The 24,460-nt window shown below is 42.2% G+C and overlaps 1 protein-coding gene across 1 annotated transcript in view; it reads right to left on the minus strand.

Moving 5' to 3' along the window:
- GAB2 (GRB2 associated binding protein 2) overlaps positions 1-24,460 on the minus strand; it is a 198,939-nt gene that overhangs the window by 68,877 nt on the left and 105,602 nt on the right. The window contains exon 2 of the mRNA XM_060771218.2: positions 3,661-3,961. Coding sequence (XP_060627201.2) covers positions 3,661-3,961 — 301 coding nt within the window. The remainder of the gene's footprint in view (positions 1-3,660; positions 3,962-24,460) is intronic.

A 24,460-nucleotide genomic window follows, 5' to 3' on the forward strand; every position in this document is an offset into this window, starting at 1 on the left:
TCAGGTCCCAGCTGAGCGCTGGACGTTTGCCCACTGGGGCAGGGAAAGACACAGACGCCGAGAGCCCTTGCACTTGGCTGATATTTATACAGCAGCGAACATTCTGGCACCCATGCACCAAGCCAAACCCATGCGCACAACACAATATATAAACACACTGGCAGATTTGGAGGGGAAAATATGTAATATATGCTTAAGGGGTTTTTACTTGTTTTACATTAATATTTTACTTTGGTTATTTTTATTTATTTTCAATTGGTACCCTCATAATTGTTCCCCATTTTGCTTCGCCTTGCATTGTAAGCTGCTTTGGGAGGAAGTTATGATAAAGTAGTGTGTTGTTATTAAACGTATTTTAATATTTGTGTAGTTAATGGCACAAAGAATTGAATTTTTTAAAATTTTTATACTCATATTTCAATGCATTTGCATTGGTTCAATCAGTGTTTGTTGTTAGGCATCTTGAGTCCCTATATTGAGAGGCAGCCATGAAAAACGAATGTGTAGTTACACATGTTAATATTAGCCTTGTGCCTAATATTATAAACTATAATAATAATAATAATAATAATAATAATAATAATAATCTTTATTTATAACTCACCACCATCTCCCCAAAGGGGACTCGGGGCGACTAACATGAGGCCAAGCCCAAAAATAATACATCATAATTAATCACAAACCAACAAAAATACATCACAATTTTATATATATATATATATATATATATATATATATATATATCTCAAAATAAAATCAACAGTGCAAAATCTATATAAATAAAAATGTAGCGTTCGTTTGTGGGATTAACAGAACTCAAAAACCACTGGACAAATTGACACCAAATTTGGACAGCGTACACCTAACAACCCAATGTATGTCCTTCACTCAAAAAAATTTGATTTTGTCATTTGGGAGTTGTAGTTGCTGGAATTTATAGTTCACCTACAATCAAAGAGCATTCTGAACTCAACCAATGATGGAATTGAACCAAATGTGGCACTACAGGACTCCCATAAACAACAGAAAACACTACAAGGGTTTGGTGGGCATTGACCTTGAGTTTGGAAGTTGTAGTTCACTTACATCCAGAGAGCATTGTGGACTGAAACAATGATGGGTTTGGACCAAACTTGGCACGAATATTCCATATGCCCAAATATGAACACAGGTGGAGTTTGGGGGAAATAGACCTTGACATTTGGGAGTTGTAGTTACTGGGCTTTATAGTTCACCTACAATCAAAGAGCATTCTGAACTCCACCAACGACAGAATTGGGGCAAACTTCCCACACAGAATCCCCATCACCATCCAGTTGGCCATCCAGTCCAACTTCACCAGGGAAAGAAAACGTAATTAAAGCCCTCCTGACAAAGAGTCATCCAGCCATAGATATAGTTAGATATATATAATTTACACACACACACACATAGTATCATAGATTTGAAAGGGACCCCTAAAGAAGGACAATGATATGTTGCATGTTACAGAGTAGGCAAACCAGACACTCTCCACATCAACACTGACAAATAAACAACAAGAAATGCTGTTTACCCACAAGCAGAAAGACATTACATATATTAGAAACCAACACTTTCTCATTACTTTATTTTCCAGATCAACAGACTGGGCCACAGCAACGCGTGGCAGGGGATGGCTAGTAACATAATAAAAATCAAACACAAAGGACGGACCAGATGCATGAGATAAAATGTTAAAACCCTGGGTGAGATAGGAATAAAGAAGTATATTTATATTTATATTTGTAAGGGAAGATAAACTATAATCTCCATATCAGTAGTCCTATTAGGAAATGTAACATTTTGGATAGCAAGGCATTTTTTGAGCAAAATTCCTTCTTTTATGTGTTGTAGGTCAACAATTAAACATTTCTGGAGCAGATCTTGGAAGTGCTCGTTTTGGGAACACCAATTCCCTTGAACGCTCAAACGGCACAGGATTGAGAAACAAGCTCTCTTCCATAACCAATAAAATGACTATGAGTGATTTGGGGGAATCCAATTGCAAGCCTTTTGGTCCCATAAAAGCAGCCCAAGCAGCACTGTTTTCGAAATAAAGACACCTCCTGCTTCCTAATGCAGCCAGACGTCTGAGCTTGCTGCCCCCGAGCATCTTGTGTTAGGAGGAATTGGTCTTGGCAGGTGCAATGCCTCCACTCCTGGAGCACCAGGCCAGGGGGAGTCCATCTCCAAAGCATCCTTCTTCTCCATCTGTGCGCAGCTGACTTTTACGCTAGACAGCAAGAGAGTGGGCGAAGGAGAGACTGTTTGGAGAGGAGAGCCACCCACCCGGAGGCTTCCCCACCTCTTGGAGACCATCCACGTGAAACAATCCCTTCTCACACTTCCCGTCCTTGTTTTCCACTTTGATTCGGATGATGATCGCCAGACTACAGGATGGCCCGGTATTATTGATTTTGCAGAACATTCAGAGCTGGAGGAGTCATTTTTTGCAAAACAAAACACAAATCGTGGGAGGTTTGGTTGGCTCCTCTCTTTTTGCAGACAAGCCAAGACTTTTTGATTTCGGTAGGCTTCTGGCTCTTAACCCATTCTGGCAGAAGGATCCCTTTGGTTCTATCTACACCAGATATGGGCAAACTTCGGCTCTCCAGGTGTTTTGGACTTCACCTCCCACAATTCCTAACAGCCGAGAGAAAAACAGGCAGGGACATCTAATCACCTTTCAAGAAGAGTTTGCTCCAGGCACAGTCAGCCCATTGTATGCTAATCAAGGGGGTCAGTTGAAAGATTCACACCTAGCCCAACTGACAAAAGCCCTTTGTCTCACCCTGGTCATTCCACAGATATATAAACCCCCTTTTTCCCAATTCCAGCAGACCTCACCTCTGAGGATGCTTGCCATAGATGCAGGCGAAACGTCAGGAGAAAAGCCTCTAGAACATGGCCATATAGCCCGAAAAAACCCACAAGAACTGAGTTTACAGCTTCTTCTTCCTTACTACTCACAGCAGCAATTCTCCAAACCACCATCCGTCCCTTAACAACTCTCATCAAACTTACACAGTATAATAACAACCCATATACTACTCCCATCGCATTAACCACTACACCCCTAATTACTGTGGCTTAACTCTTTTACAGGTGGTTAGGCCAGAGGTATTAACTCTGCTATCACTTACAAAATGTCAGGTTATTTCCAAAGCCTGATGATTTAAACCCAAAACGAGGATGGTATGTGGCCAGCGAGGGAATTGATGGAAAGGTGATAGATTCATTCAAGGAAAAACTCTTTGAAGATGAATGTGCAATTTTACAAAGTGAAATGGCAGCTACACTTAGGGCACTTGGAAGAAATAAATCACCAGGAATAGGTCAATATTGATAGAACTGCTTCAATCTACAGAGACAGAACCAACTCTGGTTATAACTACAATCTGTCAACAAATATGGAAAACAAAACAATGGCCACATATCAGAAACCCTTGATATAGATCATATAAACATATTCAATGCATTTTCAGTCAGTTGGAGTTGTATCATAGTAGACACATGCCATGTTTTTACGCTCCAGCATATATGACAATACTTTTCACCTGTCCTTACCAGATATCCCAGTAACCCTTTCTTTCTCAGAGCTCTTTTGATGCATAACCGTAAACAGTACTTTGGCCATACCTGCATTCTCTTCAGACTGGTTGAAGCCACAGATCTGGCAAATGCTGCGAACCCACTTGTTCATCACATCCTCCGTTTCGGCGACAAGGTAAAAGGTCCTTTCGCTGGTCTTGATGTCGAAGACGTAACTGTCCTGCAATTCCTTCTTGTTGAAGGTCAAGCCAGCATCCACCTGCTCGCAGAAGTTGAGGTTGATGACGCGCAGGGGCTTCTTGGAATGGTCGTTCTTGTAATACTCCAGCACATCCGGGTCTCCGCTCATGCGCCCACTGCGAAGGATGAACCATCGTTTCTTCCAGGCCTAAATAAGAAGACAGAATCATTTTATTAGCCTTGCTTTCACGGTCTGCGATTTGTGAATATTGGACTGGAATATTGGTTAAGGTTCTAACTAGAGACCCTTCCATAGAGTCATATAACCCAGAATATCAAGGCAGAAAATCCCACAATATCTGCTTTGAACTGGGTTATCTGAGTCCACACTGCCATATAATCCAAAGCAGAAAATGTGGGATTTTATTCAGCTGTGTCGAAGGGGCCTAAGAATCTAGAATTCAGATTTTGTCAGATAATGTGGCACATCCTTTGGGAATGTGCTCTATGACCTTATCTATGTCTAAGGCATTTAGATGTTTTCTCTAACCCAGTGTTTCTCAACCTGGGGGTTGGGACTCCTGGGGGGGGGTCACGACGGGGTGTCAGAGGGGTCGCCAAATACTCATCAGAAAGGTGGAAGGTGAACTACAGGGTTAGTCAAAATGCATAGGCCAATAAGCCATTCAATTGAATGGCTTATTGGCCTATGCATTTTGACTAACCCTGTACATCTCCCCTAAATCACTGTCAATTCATCCCAAATCCCTCCAGTACATTCTGTTGGTCATGGGGGTTCTATGTTGGAAGTTAGGCCCAATTCTATCGTTGGTGGGGTTCAAGGGACTTTGATTGTAGGTGAACTATAACTCCCAGCAACTACAACTCCCAAATACAATTTCCCCAAACTCCACTAGTGTTCACATTTGGGCATATTGAGTATTCGTGCCAAGTTTGGTCCAGATCTATTATTGTTTGAGTCCACAGTGCTCTCTGGATGTAGGTGAACTACAACTCCAAAACTCAAGGTCAATGCCCACCAAACCCTTCTAGTATTTTCTACTTGGTCATAGGAGTTCTGTGTGCCAAGGTTGGTTCAGTTTCCATCATTAGTTGTGTTCAGAATGCTCATTGATTGTAGGTGAACTATAAATCCCAGCAACTATAACTTCCAAATGCAACATCCATTCCCTCCAACTGCAACAGTATTTAAACTTGGGTGTATTGGGTAGGTCCAGCAAATGAAAAGACATCCTGCATATCAGATATTTACATGATGATTCACAACAGTAGCAAAAATTACAGGTATGAAATAGCAACGAAAATAATGTTATGGTTGGGGGTCACCACAACATGAGGAACTGTATTAAGAAGTCGTGAGATTAGGATGGTTGAGAAACACTGCTCTAACCCTTGCTGAAACCACAATTGTTTTATTTTCCCACGAATCTCTATTTGTAAATCTTGGTACTTCATACCTTACCTCCCTTTATCCCCAATTCTTCTGTCCTTCTGGATTGCCACATCTATAATCCAAGATTTGGAGTTTATTTTCCTAACCACAGTTATGTTTGGTATGCTATGTTGAAATAATATACCAGCTTAAATGTTAAATTCCCATAAGAGTTTAATTCGCTATTTTTGGCTCCTTTTTAGTACATCTACTTTATCATCAAGATTATCCCTCCACTTACAACAACCACCACAACAACAATATTTATTATAGTCCATAGACACATCAGTAAACAAACCATCTTGTAAAAACACAGTAAAGTACTGAATGCTACATCAGATTGGGGTTGGGAAAAATTACATTTTTTTGGATAATATTCCAAATACCACAACCGGTTTTGCTGCTAATCGTAACTTGAGGTGGAGAACTACAATAACAGTCACAGCAGAAAAACAGAAGAGAGCAATTTTAAAAAGGAGAAGCAAGAGACTTCTTCCACAAGATCAAGGAAATCAAAGAGAAATTTAAATCAAGAAATAGGATGATATATGATCAGCAAAGCAGGAGATGAAAGATAGATTAAGGAAGAACTCTTTGAAGATGTAGCTACAATTTTACAAAGTGAAATGGAAGCTACACTTGCGTCACTTGGAAGAAATAAATCACCAGGAATAGATGGCATATTGATAGAACTGCTTCAGATGGGATCTACTCTAGTTTTAACTAAAACGTGCCAAGAAGTATGGAAAACAAAGCAATGGTTATGAATTGGAAACACTCAATAAACAATCCAATCCCTAAGAAAAAGGACACCAAAGATTGCAGTAGCGACAGGACCATTGCATTAATTTCCCATGCCAGCAAAGTGGTGCTCAAAATTCTTCAACAAAGACTTTGACCATCTATGGCATTGGTTCCCAACCTGTGGTCCGCAAACCACAGGGTCCGCAAGAACCTTGTGTCCTTTGGAGTTTGTTTCAGCCTGGGACTCTTTATGGATTGGACTGGAAGAAGGATTGAGGCAGCTACAGACCCATGCTGACTGGTCTGGCCACATAGATTCTAGCCCATACGTCTGCCCTGGCAGAAGATGGCAATAGGCAGCAAGGGTTCTGGGTGGTGGAAGAGCAGGCAGTGCTGCTCATGTACTTCCCATTCTGGCATTACCTCAGCAGCCTCTTCTTCAATGCCAAGCACACAGAATCCCTGTGGTGAGCAAGAGGGTGGAAGACACCTCTGAGCATGTGCAGAAAGCCCCCCCCCCTCAATACATGCCAGTGGTTTTGGGGATTGGGAACAGGACAGGAGGAGGAAGAGGCCAGAAGTGGGCAGAGACGCCTTGAAAGGGGTGTTTGTTTCTGTTATTGTGTACCTTCCAGTTGTTTCTGACTTATGGTGAACCTATCATGGAGTTTTCTTGGCAAGATTTGTTCAGAAGGGGTTTGCTGTTGTCTTCTTTTGAGGCTGAGAGAGTACGACCCCGCACTAGGTAACATTGGGTGTCTATGACCAAGCAAGGATTTGAATCCTGGTCTCTCAGAGTTATAAGCTGCATCTACACCAGGCATGGGCAAACTTTGGCCCTCTGAGTGTTTTGGACTTCAACTCACACAACCTTGTGGTCCATGCTAAAAACAACAAAAAAATCAAAGTGGTTCCTGGTCAAAAAAGGTTGGGAACTACTGATCTATGGAGTGAGAAATTCAAGATGTTCAGGCTGGGATCTAGAAAGAAAGGGGCACTAGGGATCGTATTGCAAACATATGTTAGATAATGGAGTGAACCAAAGAACATCAGAATAAAAATCAGCCTGTGCAAAGCTTTTAATTATGTAGATTGTGAAAATTATGCATCTCTCTTAAGAAATTGTTTTGCCACAATATTTTATTTGTCCTGTAGTGAAGACAAGAGGTGCGAGGAGGTGATCAGAGTGGAGAGAAAGCACACGTGCTGTCATGTGACAGGAGAGTAGGGGGGAAATATTGTTTATTTCTCTGAATTCTGCCACCAACTGGTATAGTGGAGGCCAATTGTTATATGTAATCTATGGTAACTGCCACCAACGTGAGATATGAGGTATTACTGTGAGATATGGCAATACAGACGCAGAATGGATGGAGATGAGACTGTCTTCAACAAAAGTTAACTGGTTTATTGAGTACAAAGCGTGTGGTTGCAAGATTGTAACTTATTTTATAGAACTTTGAATAATACTTGGTTAGTTAAACATTTCACTCTTCCAGGTTACACAGTATCTTACTGAGGTGAAGCTCTTATTACTAAACAATGTTTCAGTACAGGAATATCTTCCCTATTTGATCTTTCCTTGATCAAATAAATTAACCAGCTTATCCTTTAGCCTTTCCCTTGACTAAAGAAAACTGACTATGTTTCTCCTTTCAACCTCCTTAGACTGAGAAACCTCCAGTAGCTATTAAGGCTTCCCAAAGCTACAATTCTTTGCTTCACACTTCACTCTCCCACTCTACTCTTCACTTCCACTCTTTTACTCCTCTCAGATACAAAATCAACTCCTAACTGACTCTCCAACTGTCTGTTTTCAAAACTCTCTCCACTTGGCTCCTCCCACTTCACCTTCTGCCAGCTTGCCTTGGTCTCCATGGTAACGCTGTCTGAGGATCTCTGAAATAGGTTGCTCCAGTGTTACTGTAGCTAACCCAACACATATATATACAGTTTAAAACGTGCAAAGTATTAATAACTTCTGCACAGAGGCAATTGTCAGGACAGAATACAAAGAAACAGAGTGGTTTCCAATGAGTCCGCATTTATCACCCTTTCCATCTAACTTGTAATCTCAAAATGTCATACACAAAATAGGTTTAGATTCAAAGGATAGAAGCATCAAAACTGGAGGAAGGAAGGCCAACAATTTATAACTTGGAAGAGGAGCTATGAAAGAACTAGGTAGGATCCTGAAGTTTAAAGATATATACAGTAATTGAATACTAAAGTTAGGATAGGCCATGACATTGTAGATCCCATTTCCATGTATGGGGTGTGAATGCTGGACAGTGAAGAAAGCCGATAGGAAGAACATCCACTAATTGGAAATGCAGTGATGGAGGAGAGTTCTGCAGATACCTTGGACTGCCAACAAGACAAATCAATGGGTCTCAGAGCAAGTCAAGCCTGAATTCTCCCTAGAAGCCAAGATGATGAAACAGAGACTGTTGTATTTTGGATTTATCACGAGAAGATATGACTCATTAGAAAAGACAATAATGCTTGGCAAGGTAGAAAGCAGTAGGGAAAAGGGGAGACTGCATTGCAGATGGGTAGACTCCATCAAAGAAGCCATAACCCTGAGTCTGCAAAACTTGAGCTGATCTCTTGATATTGGCCTAATATGCTGCACTGTAGAATTAATGCAGTTTGACACCACTTTAGCTGATATTGCTCAATGTTAAGGAATTACGTTAGCTGCAGTTTTACAAGATCCTTAGCCTTCCCTGCCAAAATATAGTTTGCTCTTCAAGTGACCCAAAAAAGGGTAATAATTCAACTCGACTGTAATTCCATAGATAAAATAGCTCTCTCTGGGGTACATCTACACTGTACAGTTAATGCAGATGCATCTACACAAGTGTTTCTCAACCTTTTTAATGCTGTGACCCCTTAATACAGTTCTTCATGTTGTGATGACCCCAAACCATAACATTATTTTCATTGCTTGTCTTCAGAAAGTTAAACAAATGATTCCAGGCTTTTATGCAACTGGTAGCTTCCTAACTTGCCCATGAAGGACAGGCAACTGTCTTCAATAACTTCTTCTTTACTTTAAAGGAAAGTCCCCTTTTTAACTTCTCCCAGGCTGACTGTAATCTAACCCTTACTGATGTGGGCTCCGCTACCGGGTCGACCTGCTTCTCGAATGCCGGGTGGACCTACCAGTAAAGGCTTAGATGTTCTCCAGCTGAAGTTCTTTGGTCTTTAGGGCTGTTTCCCTGGAAATCTTTGGAGACTCTTAAGACTGTTCTCCCCCGGAAGGTCTTAAGGGTTGAAGCTTTTGTACAGGGGAAGCTTGCACACGTCCTTTACATTAGTTTTCCTTGCTGAGACCAACAAAAATGTCCCCCTTCCCTTCCCAATTGCCCTGAGCAAGGGGCAGGACCAAAACTTAACGATGATGGACAGGTGACTTGCCCTATGACTGCAACCAAAGGAAGCCACCTATCTGCGGAGTCCCTGAAACCTTGGACTGCAAACAAACACCTAATACAAATCAAATAAAATTGGAGCTCCTGGTACAGCCATACCAGAACACCCGATACACTCAAAATTGAATACTGGTGGGGTTGGGGGGCGGGGCGGAGATAGATTTTGTCATTTGGGAGTTTTAGTTGCTGGGGTTTATAGTTCACCTACAATCAAAGAGCATTCTGAACTCTGCCAACAATGGAATTGAACCAACCTTGGCACACAGAACTCCAATGAAGAACAGAAAATACTGGAAGTGTTTGGTGGGCATTGACCTTGAGTTTTGGAGTTGTAGTTCACCTACATGCAGAGAACACTGTGGACTCAAACAATGATGGATCTGGAAAAACTTGGCACGAATACTCAGCATGTTCAAATGTAAATACTGGTGGAGTTTTGAGAAAATAGACCTTGACACTTGGGAGTTGTAGTTGCTGAAATGTATAGTTCACCTACCATCAAAGAGCATTCTGAACCCCACCAATGATAGATTTGGGCCAAACTTCCCACACAAAACCCCTATGACCATGATGGTCTTTGGTGATCCCTCTGACACTGCCTTGCCCCCCCCCCCCCAGGATCCCAACCCCCAGGTTGAGAAACACTGATCTACACTGTAAAATTAACACAGTTTGATACCACTTTTAAGTGCCATGGCTCAATTTTGGTGCATCCCAGGAGCTGTAGTTTTACAATCTTAAGCGTCCTCTGCCAAAGAGTGCTCGTGCTCCATCCATTTATATCTCCCACAATTCCACAGCACAGAGCCATGGCAGTTAAAGTGGTGTTAAATGGCATTAATTCTACAGTGCAGATGCACCCAAGGAGAGATGGACCACGTGGTTCCAAAGATTCCTCTGCAAAGGTTTACTGAAATAAACAGGACCAACTTTGGAGAGGGTGCATTAATTAGAGCAAAAAGATGGATTTGCTGCCTCCCGCAACAATATCTCTCCGATGGGCCTTGAACTCGAAGCAACCTTGAATGGGCAATGAATGCAGTCCTGTGATTTATGGGCACTGTCAGTAAGCTCTGCTCCAAGAAGACAAAAGGCTGAGCAAATACTAGATCTGCGGAAACATTTATTTAGCCTCTTTGTGTCCCACAACGATTTTCAAGTTGTTCAAGTCAGAATATAGTAAGGTTATGCAGAAAGCTGTGGAGGGAAACGGAAAATAAAAGTGCCATGACAAAGCATTTTTGGAAGGTCTTTAGAGAGTATTTTTTTTACAAAACAAGGCATAAGTGTGGTCTCTAGACATGGCCCAAACGTTTTGGGACACCATTGTGAATAAACAGGTGAAAAACTGCCCCCAGGTTGCCTGAAGCAGCAGCAATAATGCACCAAATGTGGCAATTTGGGAACTAGCTGTGGCGCAGCTAGTTAGTAGCCAGCTGCATTAAATCACTATTGACCGAGAGGTCATGAGTTCGAAGCCAGCCTGACCATTAATAGTCTAGCTTGCTGTTGACCTATGCAGCCCAAAAAACCAGTAGTGTTGGGGTTCAGCCTGCGTGTGAACCTGAACCTGATTCTCTGATTGTATTTCCTGATGCAACTGAACAGGCTACTGAACATGAATTTGTCCCTGATGGTTTGGAAACTGTTGATTCTGACGTCAGTGGCTTGGAAAGTGAAACTACGCATCCAGATGGGAATGTTTCTGAATCAAGCGGTGATAGCTCTCCAGAGGAGCTAGCACCTGCCTTTTTTAAAATGAGGATAGAAAAGGACAGATTTGGAAAAACAGGAGTGAATCACAGAGTCTGCGAAGATCAAGCAGATTAAAGGAAAGGGAGGCACAGGCTTCAAAGCCTGTAGGCATGTCCCGAAACAGTTTCTTTAGTTTTAAGTGTCTCTCCCCGGGCTCTCTCGTTAGATCAAACATTGTTTAGACTGAGGCATTACCTTGGCAGCAAGTTGCATCTGTCAAGTAGGAAATTTAGGCACCACTTTATGCAGAGAGGCTAATTTAACTAATTTATGACACAATAAAACCTTCCAGCAGCGTAAGAATAGAAAGTACTCCATCAAGGACTTGGTGTCACAAGTGGACAGTGAAGCAACAGCTCCCCTTGTGGCCGGAATTGAGCATACCCTCATGAAGCTGGAAAGCTGGAATGTTAAATTGCCTTTGTGTCTGTCTATATATGTTGTATGTCTATAGCATTGAATGTTTGCCATGTGTATGTGCATTGTAATCTGCCCTGAGTCCCCAGCAGGGTGAGAAGGGCGGAATATAAATACTGTAAGTAAGTAAATAAATAAATAAATAAACATTGTCCCTCCAGCTAAAAATTCACGCAAACCAGGATGCATCTACACTGCAGAAATAATGCACTTTGACAGCACTTCAACTGCCATGGCTCGATACTATAGATTCCCTGGAGTTGTAGTTTATGGAGGTATCATCACTCGCTGGCAGAGAAGGCTACAGACCTTATAAAAGCACACCTCCCAATATTCCATAGTATTGAGCAACAGCAGATAAAGTGGTGTCAAAATGCATCAATTCTGCAGTGTAGATGAGTGTTTCTTAACCCGGGGGTCGGGAGCAAGGGGGTGTCAGAGGAGTCGCCAAAGACCATCAGAAAACACAGTATTTTCTGTTGCTCATGGGGGTTCTGTGTGGGAAGTTTGGCACAATTTTATCATTGGTGGGGTTCAGAATGCTCTTTTAAGGTGAACTATCCATCCCAGCAACTGCAATTTCCAAATGTCAAAATCTATTTTCCCCAAACTTCACCAGTGTTCCCATTTGGGCATATTAAGTATTCATGCCAAATTGGGTCCAGATCCATCATTGTTTGAGTCCACAGTGCTCTCTGGATGTAGGTGAACTCCAACTCCAAAACTCAAGGTCAATGCCCACCAAACCCTTCCAGTATTTTCTGCTGGTCATGGGAGTTCTGTGTGCCAAGTTTGATTCAATTCCATTGTTGGTGGAGTTCAGGATGCTCTTTGATTGTAGGTGAACTATAAATCTCAGCAACTACAACTTCCAAATGTCAAGGTCTATTTTCCCCAAACTCCACCGGTATTCACATTTTGGCATATTGAGTATTTGTGCCAACTTTGGTCCAGATTCATCATTGTTTGAATGCACAATGCTCTCTGGATGTAGGTGAACTACAATTCCAAAACTCAAGGTCAATGCCCACCAAACCCTTCCAATATTTTCTGCTGGTCATGGGAGTTTTTATGCCAAGTTTGGTTCAATTCCATCATTGGCGGAGTTCAGAATGCTCTTTGATTGTAGGTGAACTATAAATCCCAGTAATGACAACTCCCAAATGACAAAACCAATCCCCCCAACCCCACTAATATTCAAATTTGGGCGTATTGGGTATTTGTGCCAAATTTGATCCAGTGAATGAAAATATATCCTGCATATGAGATGTATACATTATGAATCATAACAGTAGCAAAATTACAGTTATGAAGTAGCAACGAAAATAATGTTATGGTTGTGGGTCACCACAACATGAGGAACTGCATCAAGGGGTCGCAGCATTAGGAAGGTTGAGAACCACTGGTGTAGATGAACACTGGTGTGATCTCCCTACTGGTTTTGCTGGCAGACCATTTGCAAGCATCTGTGCATCTGTGGAGAGTGCTTTATTTTCCTGCCTGGCAGAATGGGGCTGGACTGGATGGCCCTTGGAAGTCTCTTCCACAACGATGAGTCTATGATTCCACTCCTTCCGCATTAGACATTTTATAAGTCTCCGAACGCTTCCCTGCCCTTTAATGATATCTTCCTCTCCCGGAGCAAACACATCTGTTTTGTATGTAGGAAAGAGCAAGTTGACTGACGTTCGCTTTAGGGGCTGTTTCTCAGATCAGGCGTCGCTCTGCCAAGAAGCGCATGTATTTGTTGAATACATATTGGCCGAGCTGCTAGAAAGCGAGACGGCAGGGACCAGAGCTAGCATTTTAAGAGCGCTAAACAGAGCTGGCCTTTAATCATAGCTTGTTGAGGGAGTGCTCTTCCACGCACAGCTGTCCCCACCAAAACAACGCTTTCCCATCAACGACTCCTTCGGCACACAACTAAAATAATACTGTTGCAGGGGACATCTTTTGATACAGCTTCAGAGGATCTGAAGCTTTCCAGGGTTTCTCACTCATTCTCTCGGCTCAAAATCTCCCCAGGCTGTTTTGGTTAATTTACTTTATTTGTCTATTTATTTACAATATTTGCATGCTGCTCCGCGAACACAACAGTTCCCAGAGTGGCCCTTGACAACTATTATTAAAAGTAATTATCAGGCTGCTAATTGACAACTGGTGCCGAGTAATTAGAGGAAAAAGCGGGAGGAGGGTGGAGAAATAAATGGCAGGAATGTTCCAAAATCACTAGGTTTTATCAGACAAAGAAGGGACAAAAGTGGAAGACAAAGGGTGCACATTTTTTGTCTGCATCAATAGGAGTCTAGTGTCTACCCCTCTATTCTGCCTTGGTCAGACCACACCTGGAATAAAAGGGTCAAGGTTTTCCCCTGGCATTAAGTCCAGTCGTGTCCAACTCTGGAGGTTGGTGCTCATCTCCATTTCTAAGCCAAAGAGCTGGTGTTGTCCATAGATGCCTCCTAGATCATGTGGCTGGCATGACTGCATGGAGTCACAGAATCATAGATTCAAAGATTTGGAAGAGACCTCATGGGCCATCCAGTCCAACCCCCTGCCAAGAAGCAGGAAAATCACATTCAAATCACCCCTGACAGATGGCCATCCAGCTTCTGTTTAAAAGCTTCCAAAGAAGGAGCACCGTAACCTTCCAGCAGAAGCGGTACCTATTGATCTACCCACATTTGCATGTTTTCAAACTGCTAGGTTGGCAGAAGCTGGGTCTAACAGTGGGAGCTCACCCCGCTCTCCGGATTTCAAACTGTGACCTTTTGGTTAGCAAATTCAGCAGCTCAGCGCTTTAAACCACTGCGCCACCAGGGGAAACTAATACTGTGTCCAATCCTGGGCACCACAATTGAAGCGTGATGTTGACAAGCTGGAATGTATCTAGAGAAGGGCATTAGGGTCTGGAGAACAAGTTCTGTGAAGAGCGGCTTAAAGAGCTGGGCATGTTTAGCCTGCAAAAGGGAAGGATGAGAGGAGACATGATGAGGGCCATGGATGAAGAGGTGAGGGGAAGTCATAGGGAGGAGGGAGCAAGCCTATTTTCTGCTGTCCTGGAGACTAGGATGTAATGGAACAACTGCTTCAAACTACAGGAAAGGAGATTCCACCTGAACATGAGGAAGAACTTCCTGTCTGTGAGAGCTGTTCAGCAGTGGAACTCTCTGCCCTGGAGTGTGGTGGAGGCTCCTTCTTTGGAGGCTTTTAAACAGAGGCTGGATGGCTATCTGTCGGGGGTACTTTGAATGCCTTTTTCCTGCTTCTTGGCAGGAAGTTGAACTAGGTAGCCCACAAGCTCTCTTCCAACTCAACGATTCACAGATTGTGTGATTTTATCTACACTGTAGAATGAGTCCAGTTTGACACCATCCCTATGGCTCACAATCAGGGGCGGCTCAACCCATTACGCAAAGTAAGCATTCGCAGTATAGTTGATTTTAGTTGATATCTAATGGCCTCTCAACAAAAGATTGCTCCAGGCACTGCCAGGCAATCAAATGCTAATCAAGGTGATCAGTTGAAACATTCACACTTAGCTCCAGAAGACAAGTGTCCTTTGTCCCATCCTGGTCATTCCACAGATATATAAACCCTTTTCCTAGTTCCAACAGACCTCACTACCTCTGAGGATGCTTGCCATAGATGCAGGCGAAATGGCAGGAGAAAATGCCTTTAGAACATGGCCATATAGCCCGAAAAAACCTACAACAACCCAGAAAATATATATCTCAATAATTGGTTGGGGGGGGGGGTGCCAAAATAATGTTTGCTTACCGTTGAAAATTATCTAGGGCCACCTCTGCTCACAATCATGTGAATTGTAGTTTTGCAAGACTCCAGCACTTTGGCAGAGAAGGTGAATAAACATTTAAAACTCCCAGAGTTCCACAGCATTGAGCCATTGCGCATAAAGTGCTGTCAAACTGCATTCTGCAGTGTAGATTCACCCCTAATTGGGTTAAGCCCAAGAGGCTACCCTGCATTTTGCCAACGCTGTTCCAAAGTATTTTGTGGCTTGAGGTAGGGAACAAAATTATATATTCTTAATACACACCTATATCAGCTAAAATGGGATTGGCAATGATCAACCAGGTGCCACTGAGAAATTATTGAGCTGGGCATAAAAGCAAAACTTTTCTTCCTGTGCTTTGTCCTCACTATTTTGTACTCTGAGTATACACTTTATTTGAAAATAGATATTCTGTCACGCCTTATAGCCATTGAAAAGCACATTCTCCCCCACTTTGGAACAACAACTTCACTGATTTCCATGGTTGCATGTCTTCTACGCAAGGTTGGCGTCACTTGCGCCAGGGGTATGGAAAATGACGCATTACCTTTCCAAGGGTCACCCTCTTTTTGCCACCTGCAATTTTCAAATTAAGATAAAGTGGCATTTTGTTCCACAAATCAGTCTAGGGTTTAAATCAGAAAAAGAAGATGAACAGAGAAGAAAGCACAACTCGGCTAAGCTTGGCAAACTCTCTGCCTGTTAATTGACTCCCAAACCATTAATCAGCTGCCTTTTCAAAGCGATGCCGAGCGTGACGTGGCATTTATCTTCTGCAAACAGGTCTGATCCCTTTTCTCTCTCCTTTTGGTGCTTGTGCTGTAGCACACAGCTGGTTTTGGATAAAAAGAGATGTTCAGACATTGGTTAGTGATGGGGCCTGGAGCAGATCACAGCAGCCAATTTGGGTTGATAAGATTCCTAATTCTTGAATTTTAGGGCCCAGAACAGGACACAGTATTGTTCCAGGTGAGGTCTGACCAAAGAAAATAAAGTGACTTCCCTCAATCTAGACATTACGAACAGAGATATTACATTCCTGTTGATTTATTTATTTATATACCACCATATTTATATACCACCTTTCTCAGCCTGAAGGCGACTCAAGGCGGTTTACAGTCGGCACAATTCGATGCCCCCAACAACATAAGATAGAATCATAGAATCATAGAATCAAAGAGTTGGAAGAGACCTCATGGGCCATCCAGTCCAACCCCATTCTGCCAAGAAGCAGGAATATTGCATTCAAATCACCCCTGACAAATGGCCATCCAGCCTCTGCTTAAAAGCTTCCAAAGAAGGAGCCTCCACCACACTCCGGGGCAGAGAGTTCCACTGCTGAACGGCTCTCACAGTCAGGAAGTTCTTCCTAATGTTCAGATGGAATCTCCTCTCTTGTAGTTTGAAGCCATTGTTCCGCATCCTAGTCTCCAAGGAAGCAGAAAACAAGCTTGCTCCCTCCTCCCTGTGGCTTCCTCTCACATATTTATACATGGCTATCATATCTCCTCTCAGATACAATTTAAAAGCATGTAGCAAATAATATAAAAACCATACAAAACCAATTCGTTTGTGGGCTTAACATAACTCAGGAACCACTGGATGAATTGGCACCAAATTTGGCCACAACACACCTAACAACCCAATTAACTGTGAAAATGGCATCGGTGAAGGATATTTCTTAGATCATCTCTTGTGGCATTGAAATAGATTTCATCAAGGTTCCAGGTTTTGTTTCTGGAATTTAAAGACTGGGACAGTCCTTGACTGGCCAAAACTTGACAATCTCTAATGCTCACATATATAAGATTTGCTCTTTACTGGACTATACTGCTAAAGCCCTCATCCCTAATTGACAGCATACAAAGCCCTTTCTGGAAAGAGAACCATATTGCCAGCACACGTTATTTCCTGTGATTACGCATTAAGTTTTTTAAAAATTTAAAACTTAATTACCCACTTTTTTTCTGCTAGGCAGCCCAAAATGTAATACACAAAGCTCTTTAAAAAATGAAACTTCCAAACATCAATAAGAAGTGCATTAAAAGTTCATTTAAACAAATTCATTAGCAGCTCAAGAAAAATAGAGCAAAGGAGAACATCGCCAGCAAAAAAGGGAACAGTCATTAAAATTAAATTATGGGGAAACCAAAGAGAAGAGATCATTCTTCTTCTGCTATCAAAAATCACACAAAAAATGAACAGCTACAATAGTTCTCATTGTTATTCTCTTTGCATCTCCTTTGTCCCTTTCACTGTGTTTCTTCCGCTTTCTCTGTTGAGGGAGGTACCCAGGATTATTGTTAAGAGATTTTTTTCATATTGACAACATATTGATATATTGAAAATGGCAAATAAAAGAACTATTTTTAAACAGTGAGGACATTTCTCTAGGAATCTCTTGGGCCTCCATCACCATTCTGTGGTCAACGTCTGCTGGAAGTCGATCACAGAGTCATGTTGAAGGACTTAGACCAGTGGTTCCCAACCTTTCTTTTTGACCAGGGACACTTTGATCAGGGACCACTTTGATCAGGGACCACTTGACCAAGGACCACTTGACCAGAGACCAATTTTACTAGGAACCACATTGACTGGGGACCACATTGACCAGGGACCAATTTGACCAGGGACCTCTTTGACAAGGGACCACTTGACCAGGGACCACTTGACCAGAGACCAATTTGACTAGGAACCACTTTGACTGGGGACCACATTGACCAGGGACCACTTGACCAGGGACCTCTTTGACAAGGGACCACTTGACCAAGGACCACTTGACCAGAGACCAATTTTACTAGGAACCACTTTGACTGGGGACCACATTGACCAGGGACCACTTGACCAGGGACCAATTGGACCAGGGACCACTTTACACGGGGCCACTTGATCAGGGACCACATTGACCAGGGACCACTCTGACCAGAAACCACTCTCCAACATTACTATCAAAAGGGTTACAAATCAGTTTTTGGTCAACTTTAGATGTGGTTTGGTTATTTGGGATGCTGATTCAGAAAACTGCATTGGCTAGACCACATCAGCTCTAGTTTCTGATACAGAACATATGCCATCCAGTAGTCGCCATCTCCTCGCGCACAGAAAACCATACTTAATTATCTAGAGCTGATGTGGTAGTAGTAATCTTTCATGCGTAGTCAGCCTCTCCCCTCCCAACATCCCCATTGCCTTGGCACCTTAAGAGGGTATTGCGAGACCAGTCGGTCTAGTTTCCATGGGGTTTCAAGGCAACTGTGTAGTAATGGTGAGGCCACAGACCATATTTTTGTTCTTGTGGAACACTGGTGATTCACAGACCACAAGTTGGTAACCACTGACCTAAACCAAAGCTTTCCAAATTGTGTATCGTGACACATTAGTGATGTTCCCTGCAGTGTGTAGGTGTGTTGAACGAACATAACGAAAAACCTCTGAGTCAATTTGAAATAAGCAATAAATCATATATATTTAAAAATATAAGTGAAAGGTTTTCATGAGATATGCTGTATTCTCATATTTTTTGTTATTACAATATATGTATGTGCCCATATATCTTTTAAGGGATTATTTTAACCCCCAAATTGCTAGTAAAACTGACTACTAGCAGTTTTAGTAGTGCCGTGAAAAGATGGTTGTTTTAAAAGTGTGTCACAAACATGGAAAGTTTGGAAAGCTCCAATCTACTGACTTGAAAACGGAACATATGAAAGGGATCTGGACATCTTAGCAGACCATACGCTGAACAGGCTGTTAGGAATTGTGGGAGTTGAAGTCCAAAACACATGGAGGGAGGGCCAAGGTTGACCCATGCCTGGTTTACATCGATTGAAGTCATAGTATCTTTCAATTCTGTTTCGATGACTCCCTGGAATACTACGTCCAGTTATGGGCACCACAATCCAAGAAGGATATGGACAAGCCGGAACATGTCCAGAGAAGGGTGGTCAAAATGGCCAAAGATCTGGAAGCCAAGCCTTATGAGGATCAGCTTAGGAAGCTGGGTATGTTTAGCTCGGAGAAAAGAAGGCTGAGATGGGACATGATAGCTATATATCATGTATTTGAATATGTATTTGAAAAGATGTCAGATCGAGGAGGGGACTAGCTTGGTTTCTGTTGCTTTGCAGTGGTTCTCAACCTGTGGGTCCCCTACAACCTATATGTATTTGAAAAGATGTCAGATCGAAGAGGGGACTAGCTTGGTTTCTGTTGCTTTGCAGTGATTCTCAACCTGTGGGTCCCCAGGTGTTTTGGCGTACAACTCCCAGATATCCCAGCCAGTTTACCAGCTGTTAGGATTTCTGGGAGTTGAAGGCCAAAACATCTGGGGACCCACAGGTTGAGAACCACTGCTCTAGAGACAAGGACACAATGAAGCAATGAATTCAAATTGCAAGAAAAGAAATTCCATTAGGACATTAGGAAGAACTTCCTGGTCATAACAACTCAATGAATATTTGATTCAATGAATACCAAGTGTTATAGACTATTTCAGAGGAAGGAAGTGATACAACTACCACTGAATAGTCCTTGCCTCAGATGACCTATCAAATTCATATGGTTGCCAAAAGTGGATAGGTGCCTTGAGGACAAATACGCATAGACAAGTTTTGTTCACCTGGCTCACATAAGTCCCCCTTTCCATTCATGAAATGTTGGATGGACTAGAAACTTGAGACCAATATTGGGAACAAAATGGAGACAGAAAAAGGAGCTGTAACCTAATTCTGAATACCTGGAGTTAAATCAGTTCCATGGTACTTAACTTCCCCCAAATACGCTTAGGACTGCAGACTTCAAGAAAGGTAGTAAGCTGATGCCAGTGTACAGGAAGAGACAGATGACTTTCTGTCCCCTTGCAATTTTCCCAAAGCTTCCTTTTGTCCTGTTTCTCCAAGATTTGTAACCTAATTAAGGTTTTGCCCTGCATCTCTGTCTGGCTGTGTGCAAGCTCCAGAAAACGGACGGCGGGACCTATCCGAACCAAGGCAGCGGAGCAGCAAATTGCTCAGCAATAAAAACAAAATGTAGACTGGCTTTCGGATTTCAATTTAGTTTAAGAACTAAATGCAATTTCCCTTTTGACATTACTGCTAACAGAGGAGCTAAATATAGATATACATAGCTGTCTTACTGCACTCATCACAAGGGAAAGGGGGATGTTTCTTCGCCAAGGTCTTCTTTGGCGGAGAAAGAAATAGGATTGGGGAGAAAGGCATTGCGGAATGGAGTTTAAGATTACCTTCTCAGGGTCGGTTTCCCTCTCCAGAGAAATGCTTGAGGAAAAATATATTTATTTCAATTATTTGCACAATGCTCCATTGCAGGCCTAATGACTCAGTTCATATGTATTAGTCGGGTATGACTTCAGCAAGCCTCAGGGCTGCATCCTCTCTCTCTCTTCTGATTGATACAGACACACTTCCTTACATCTCGTGTCCCAAGGTACAGCTACACTGTAGAGTTAATGTTGTTTGGCACTACTTTAGCTGTCATGGCTCAATTATATGAAATTATTGGAGTTGTATTTTTACAAGATCTTTAGCCTTCTTGGCCAAAAAGGGCTGGTGCCTCACCAAATTACAAATCTCAAATTTACACTGCATTGAGCCATGGTAGATAAAGTGTTGTCGAACTTCATTCTTTCTGCAGTGTAGATGCACCCCTGGTTTCAGATGTGCTCCTTCACACATTCCCTGAAGCCCAATATTTCTCTGGTCTGACTTTAATATATTTGGTAGAAAGTCTCAAAATAACAGGTAGAGCTTAAATTCACAAGTGCCACGGATGAGTCTAATGGACTTAAAGTTGGCTTCAATTTATGGTAACGCAATGAATGGGAGACTTTCAATACTCCTTGTGATTAATAGTTCAGATCTTGCCAGTTAAGGCAGTGGCTTCTGCTTGACAGATTCAATCCACCTTTTCCTATTGCCTCCTATATTATTGAACCTATCTATTTTCCTTATAAATCGTGTCATGTCAAGACATCAGCCTGTTCATTCCACATTCTAGGGGGAGGTTCAGGCTTGGTTTGTTTTAGGATCCATTTATTTGTCTTCATAGAAATCTACAATATCCATACTTTATTTATTTATTTACTATACTTGTATACCGCCTTTCTCAGCCTATCAGCGACACAAGGCGGTTTACAACAAGTTAGTACACAGAATAGCAAAATACAGAACTATCCTCCAGCACCACATTTAGGATCCATTTGTTTGTTTTCATAGCCGTCTATAATATCCATCTAACTGTCCTCCGGCACAACATTTCAAATGAGCTTTTGCCACCATACACAAAAGTTGGAAATGCAACAGTATGAATGGTCCTGACTTTGGCATTCAATGATCGAGCTCTATACTTTATGACCCAACTTAATTCACAGTTTTGTGAGCCACCAGCACAAAGTACGGTAGGCTAAATACAATACTTTGCAAATTCCATAGCATTGAGCCGCAACAGTTATGGTGCCATCAAACTACATTAATTCTACAATTCAGATCAACCCTGGATCTTTAAAAGACTGCAGATTTAAGTTACATAGTGCTTTGCACATCCTAACCATCACCATGAATTATGCCCAGGAACTAACAGTGAAGTTATTTCAACAAGGGAGTTATATTCACTTCACTTCACTTTATTTCTTTAAAAGCTCTACGCCTTGTAGCTTCCAGGTGTACCTCCCTAGGGCCCGGTATGTATAGGATATTTTCTTGAATGGATCGAGGTAACCACTGATGGAAAAAAGGAATGAGGTGGTTCCTAAGATATAAAGGTCCTTGTCATGAATATGCCTGGATAATAAAAGCTCAATCTCACAGCAATGTAATAGCTGCAACACACTGACGTAAAAAGTAGGTGCTAGAAATAATATCATATGAAAGCTGACTGGCACAACCTGGGAATCACAACCAGACACAGTGAAGACATCTGCCCTTGCGCTTTGCTACTCTGCTACTCTGCTGCTGAGTATGCATGCCCAGTGTGGAGCACATCTCACCACACTAAAACAGTGGATGTGGCTCTTAATGAGACATGCCGCATTATCATGGGGTGTCTGCTCCCTACACCACTGGAGAAATTGCACGGTTTAGCTGGTATTGCACCACCTGACATCCATCAGGAAGTAGCAGCCAATAATGAAAGGATCGAGGCATTGACATCTCTGGCCCATGCTCTGTTCGGATATCAGTCAGCACACCAAAACCATAAATCAAGAAATAGTTTTCTAAGATCTACAGAGATACTCACAGGAACACCTCAGCAAGCAAGAGTCCAAAAATGGCAGGCTCAAACCCAGAACCTCAATCTATGGCTGATACTGGATGAGAAGCTCCTTCCTGGGCACACAGACTGGTTGACTTGGAAGGTGCTGAACAGATTGTGCTCTGGCACCACGAAATGCAAAGCCAGTCTTCAGCAATGGGGCCACAAAGTGGAGTCCATGACATGCAAGTGTGGAGAAGAGCAAACCACAGACCACTTACTACACTGCAGCCTGAGCCCTGCCACATGCACAATGGAGGACCTTCTCACAGTGACACCAAAGGCACTCCAAGTGGCCAACTTCTGATCAAAGGAAATCTAGTATAATGCCAAGTTTTTAACTTTGTTTGTGTTTTTTAAAAATACATTATAACTGTACTCCTAATTTGCAACAGACACAATAAATAAATACTGACTCAGAAGGGATCCGAACCCCAGTCTCCTCCAATCCCAGTTTAACATTGTGGCTAATATACAAAACTAGCTGTCCCCTGCCATGCATTGCTGTGGCCCAGTCTGTTGATCTGGAAAATAAAGTAATGAGAAAGTGTTGGTTTCTAATATATATAATTTTTTATGCTTGTATTCCTTGCTGTTTCTTTGTCAGTGTTGATGTGGAGATTGTCTGGTTTGCCCACTCTGGAACATGCGACATATAATTGTCCTTCTTTAGGGGTCCCATTCAAATCGATGCTACTATATCTCTGTGTGTGAGAATAATATCTATCTATCTATCTATCTATCTATCTATCTATCTATCTATCTATCTATCTATCTATCTATCTATCATCTATGGCTGGATGGCTCTTTGTCGGGAGGGCTTTGATTATGTTTTCTTGCCCTAGTGAAGGGAGTTGGATTGGATGGCCTTAAGTATTTTCTGTTGGTCATGGGGGTTCTGTGTGGGAAGTTTGCCCCAATTCTGTCGTTGGTACGGTTCAGAATGCTCTTTGATTGTAGGTGAACTATAAATCCCAGTAACTACAACTCCTAAATGTCAAGGTCTATTTTCCCCAAACTCCATCTGTGTTCATATTTGGGCATGTTGGGTATTCGTGCCAAGTTTGGTCCAGATCCATCATTGTTTGAGTCCACAGTGCTCTATGGATGTAGGGGAACTGCAACTCCCAAACTCAAGGTCAATGCCCACCAAACCCTTCCAGTATTTTCTGTTGGTCATGGGAGTCCAGAGTGCCAAGTTTGGTTCAATTCCATCATTGATGGAGTTCAGAATGCTCTTATTGTAGGTAAACTATGAATCCCAGCAACTACAATTCCCAAATGACCAAATCATAATTTTTTGAGTAATGGTCACTCCTTGTGTTGAGAGACGTTTTGTTGCCAAATTTGGTGTGATTTCGTTCATTGGTTCTTTTGTTTTTAAGGAACTCATTATGCACAGAGCATTTATATATATATATATAGATTAGCCATTCCAGGGTTCACAGCACTCAGATATTTTTAAATCCACACTGTAAACAGAGTTATGCTTCACGTAGTGACTTGCCTTTTTTTAAATGCCAGATTTTTGTGAAATCTAAAATAAGGTCAGTGAGATGAGAAATGTGAAGTCACGTTTCCTGGATTATTTATATGCATAGGTTTGGAGTGTTTCTCGGCCTTTTGGAAGCAGTCTCCCCTTGAACTTGATTCCTGGATCTCGGTCCTCCCTGTTCCCCTTGTGGCTGAACACCTTTTTGTGAACACAGAAATTCTTCACGCACACCTGCACCCAATATCTCTCTATTCCAGGTGGCTGGCTAGCTCAACGAACTTTGACGGGCACCTTAATTCTGGGGGCAAAGTGCCCGCATGCCAGTTTAAATGGCCCCCATT

Source organism: Anolis sagrei, chromosome 3, assembly GCF_037176765.1.
Source record: "Anolis sagrei isolate rAnoSag1 chromosome 3, rAnoSag1.mat, whole genome shotgun sequence".
NCBI lineage: Eukaryota > Metazoa > Chordata > Lepidosauria > Squamata > Dactyloidae > Anolis > Anolis sagrei.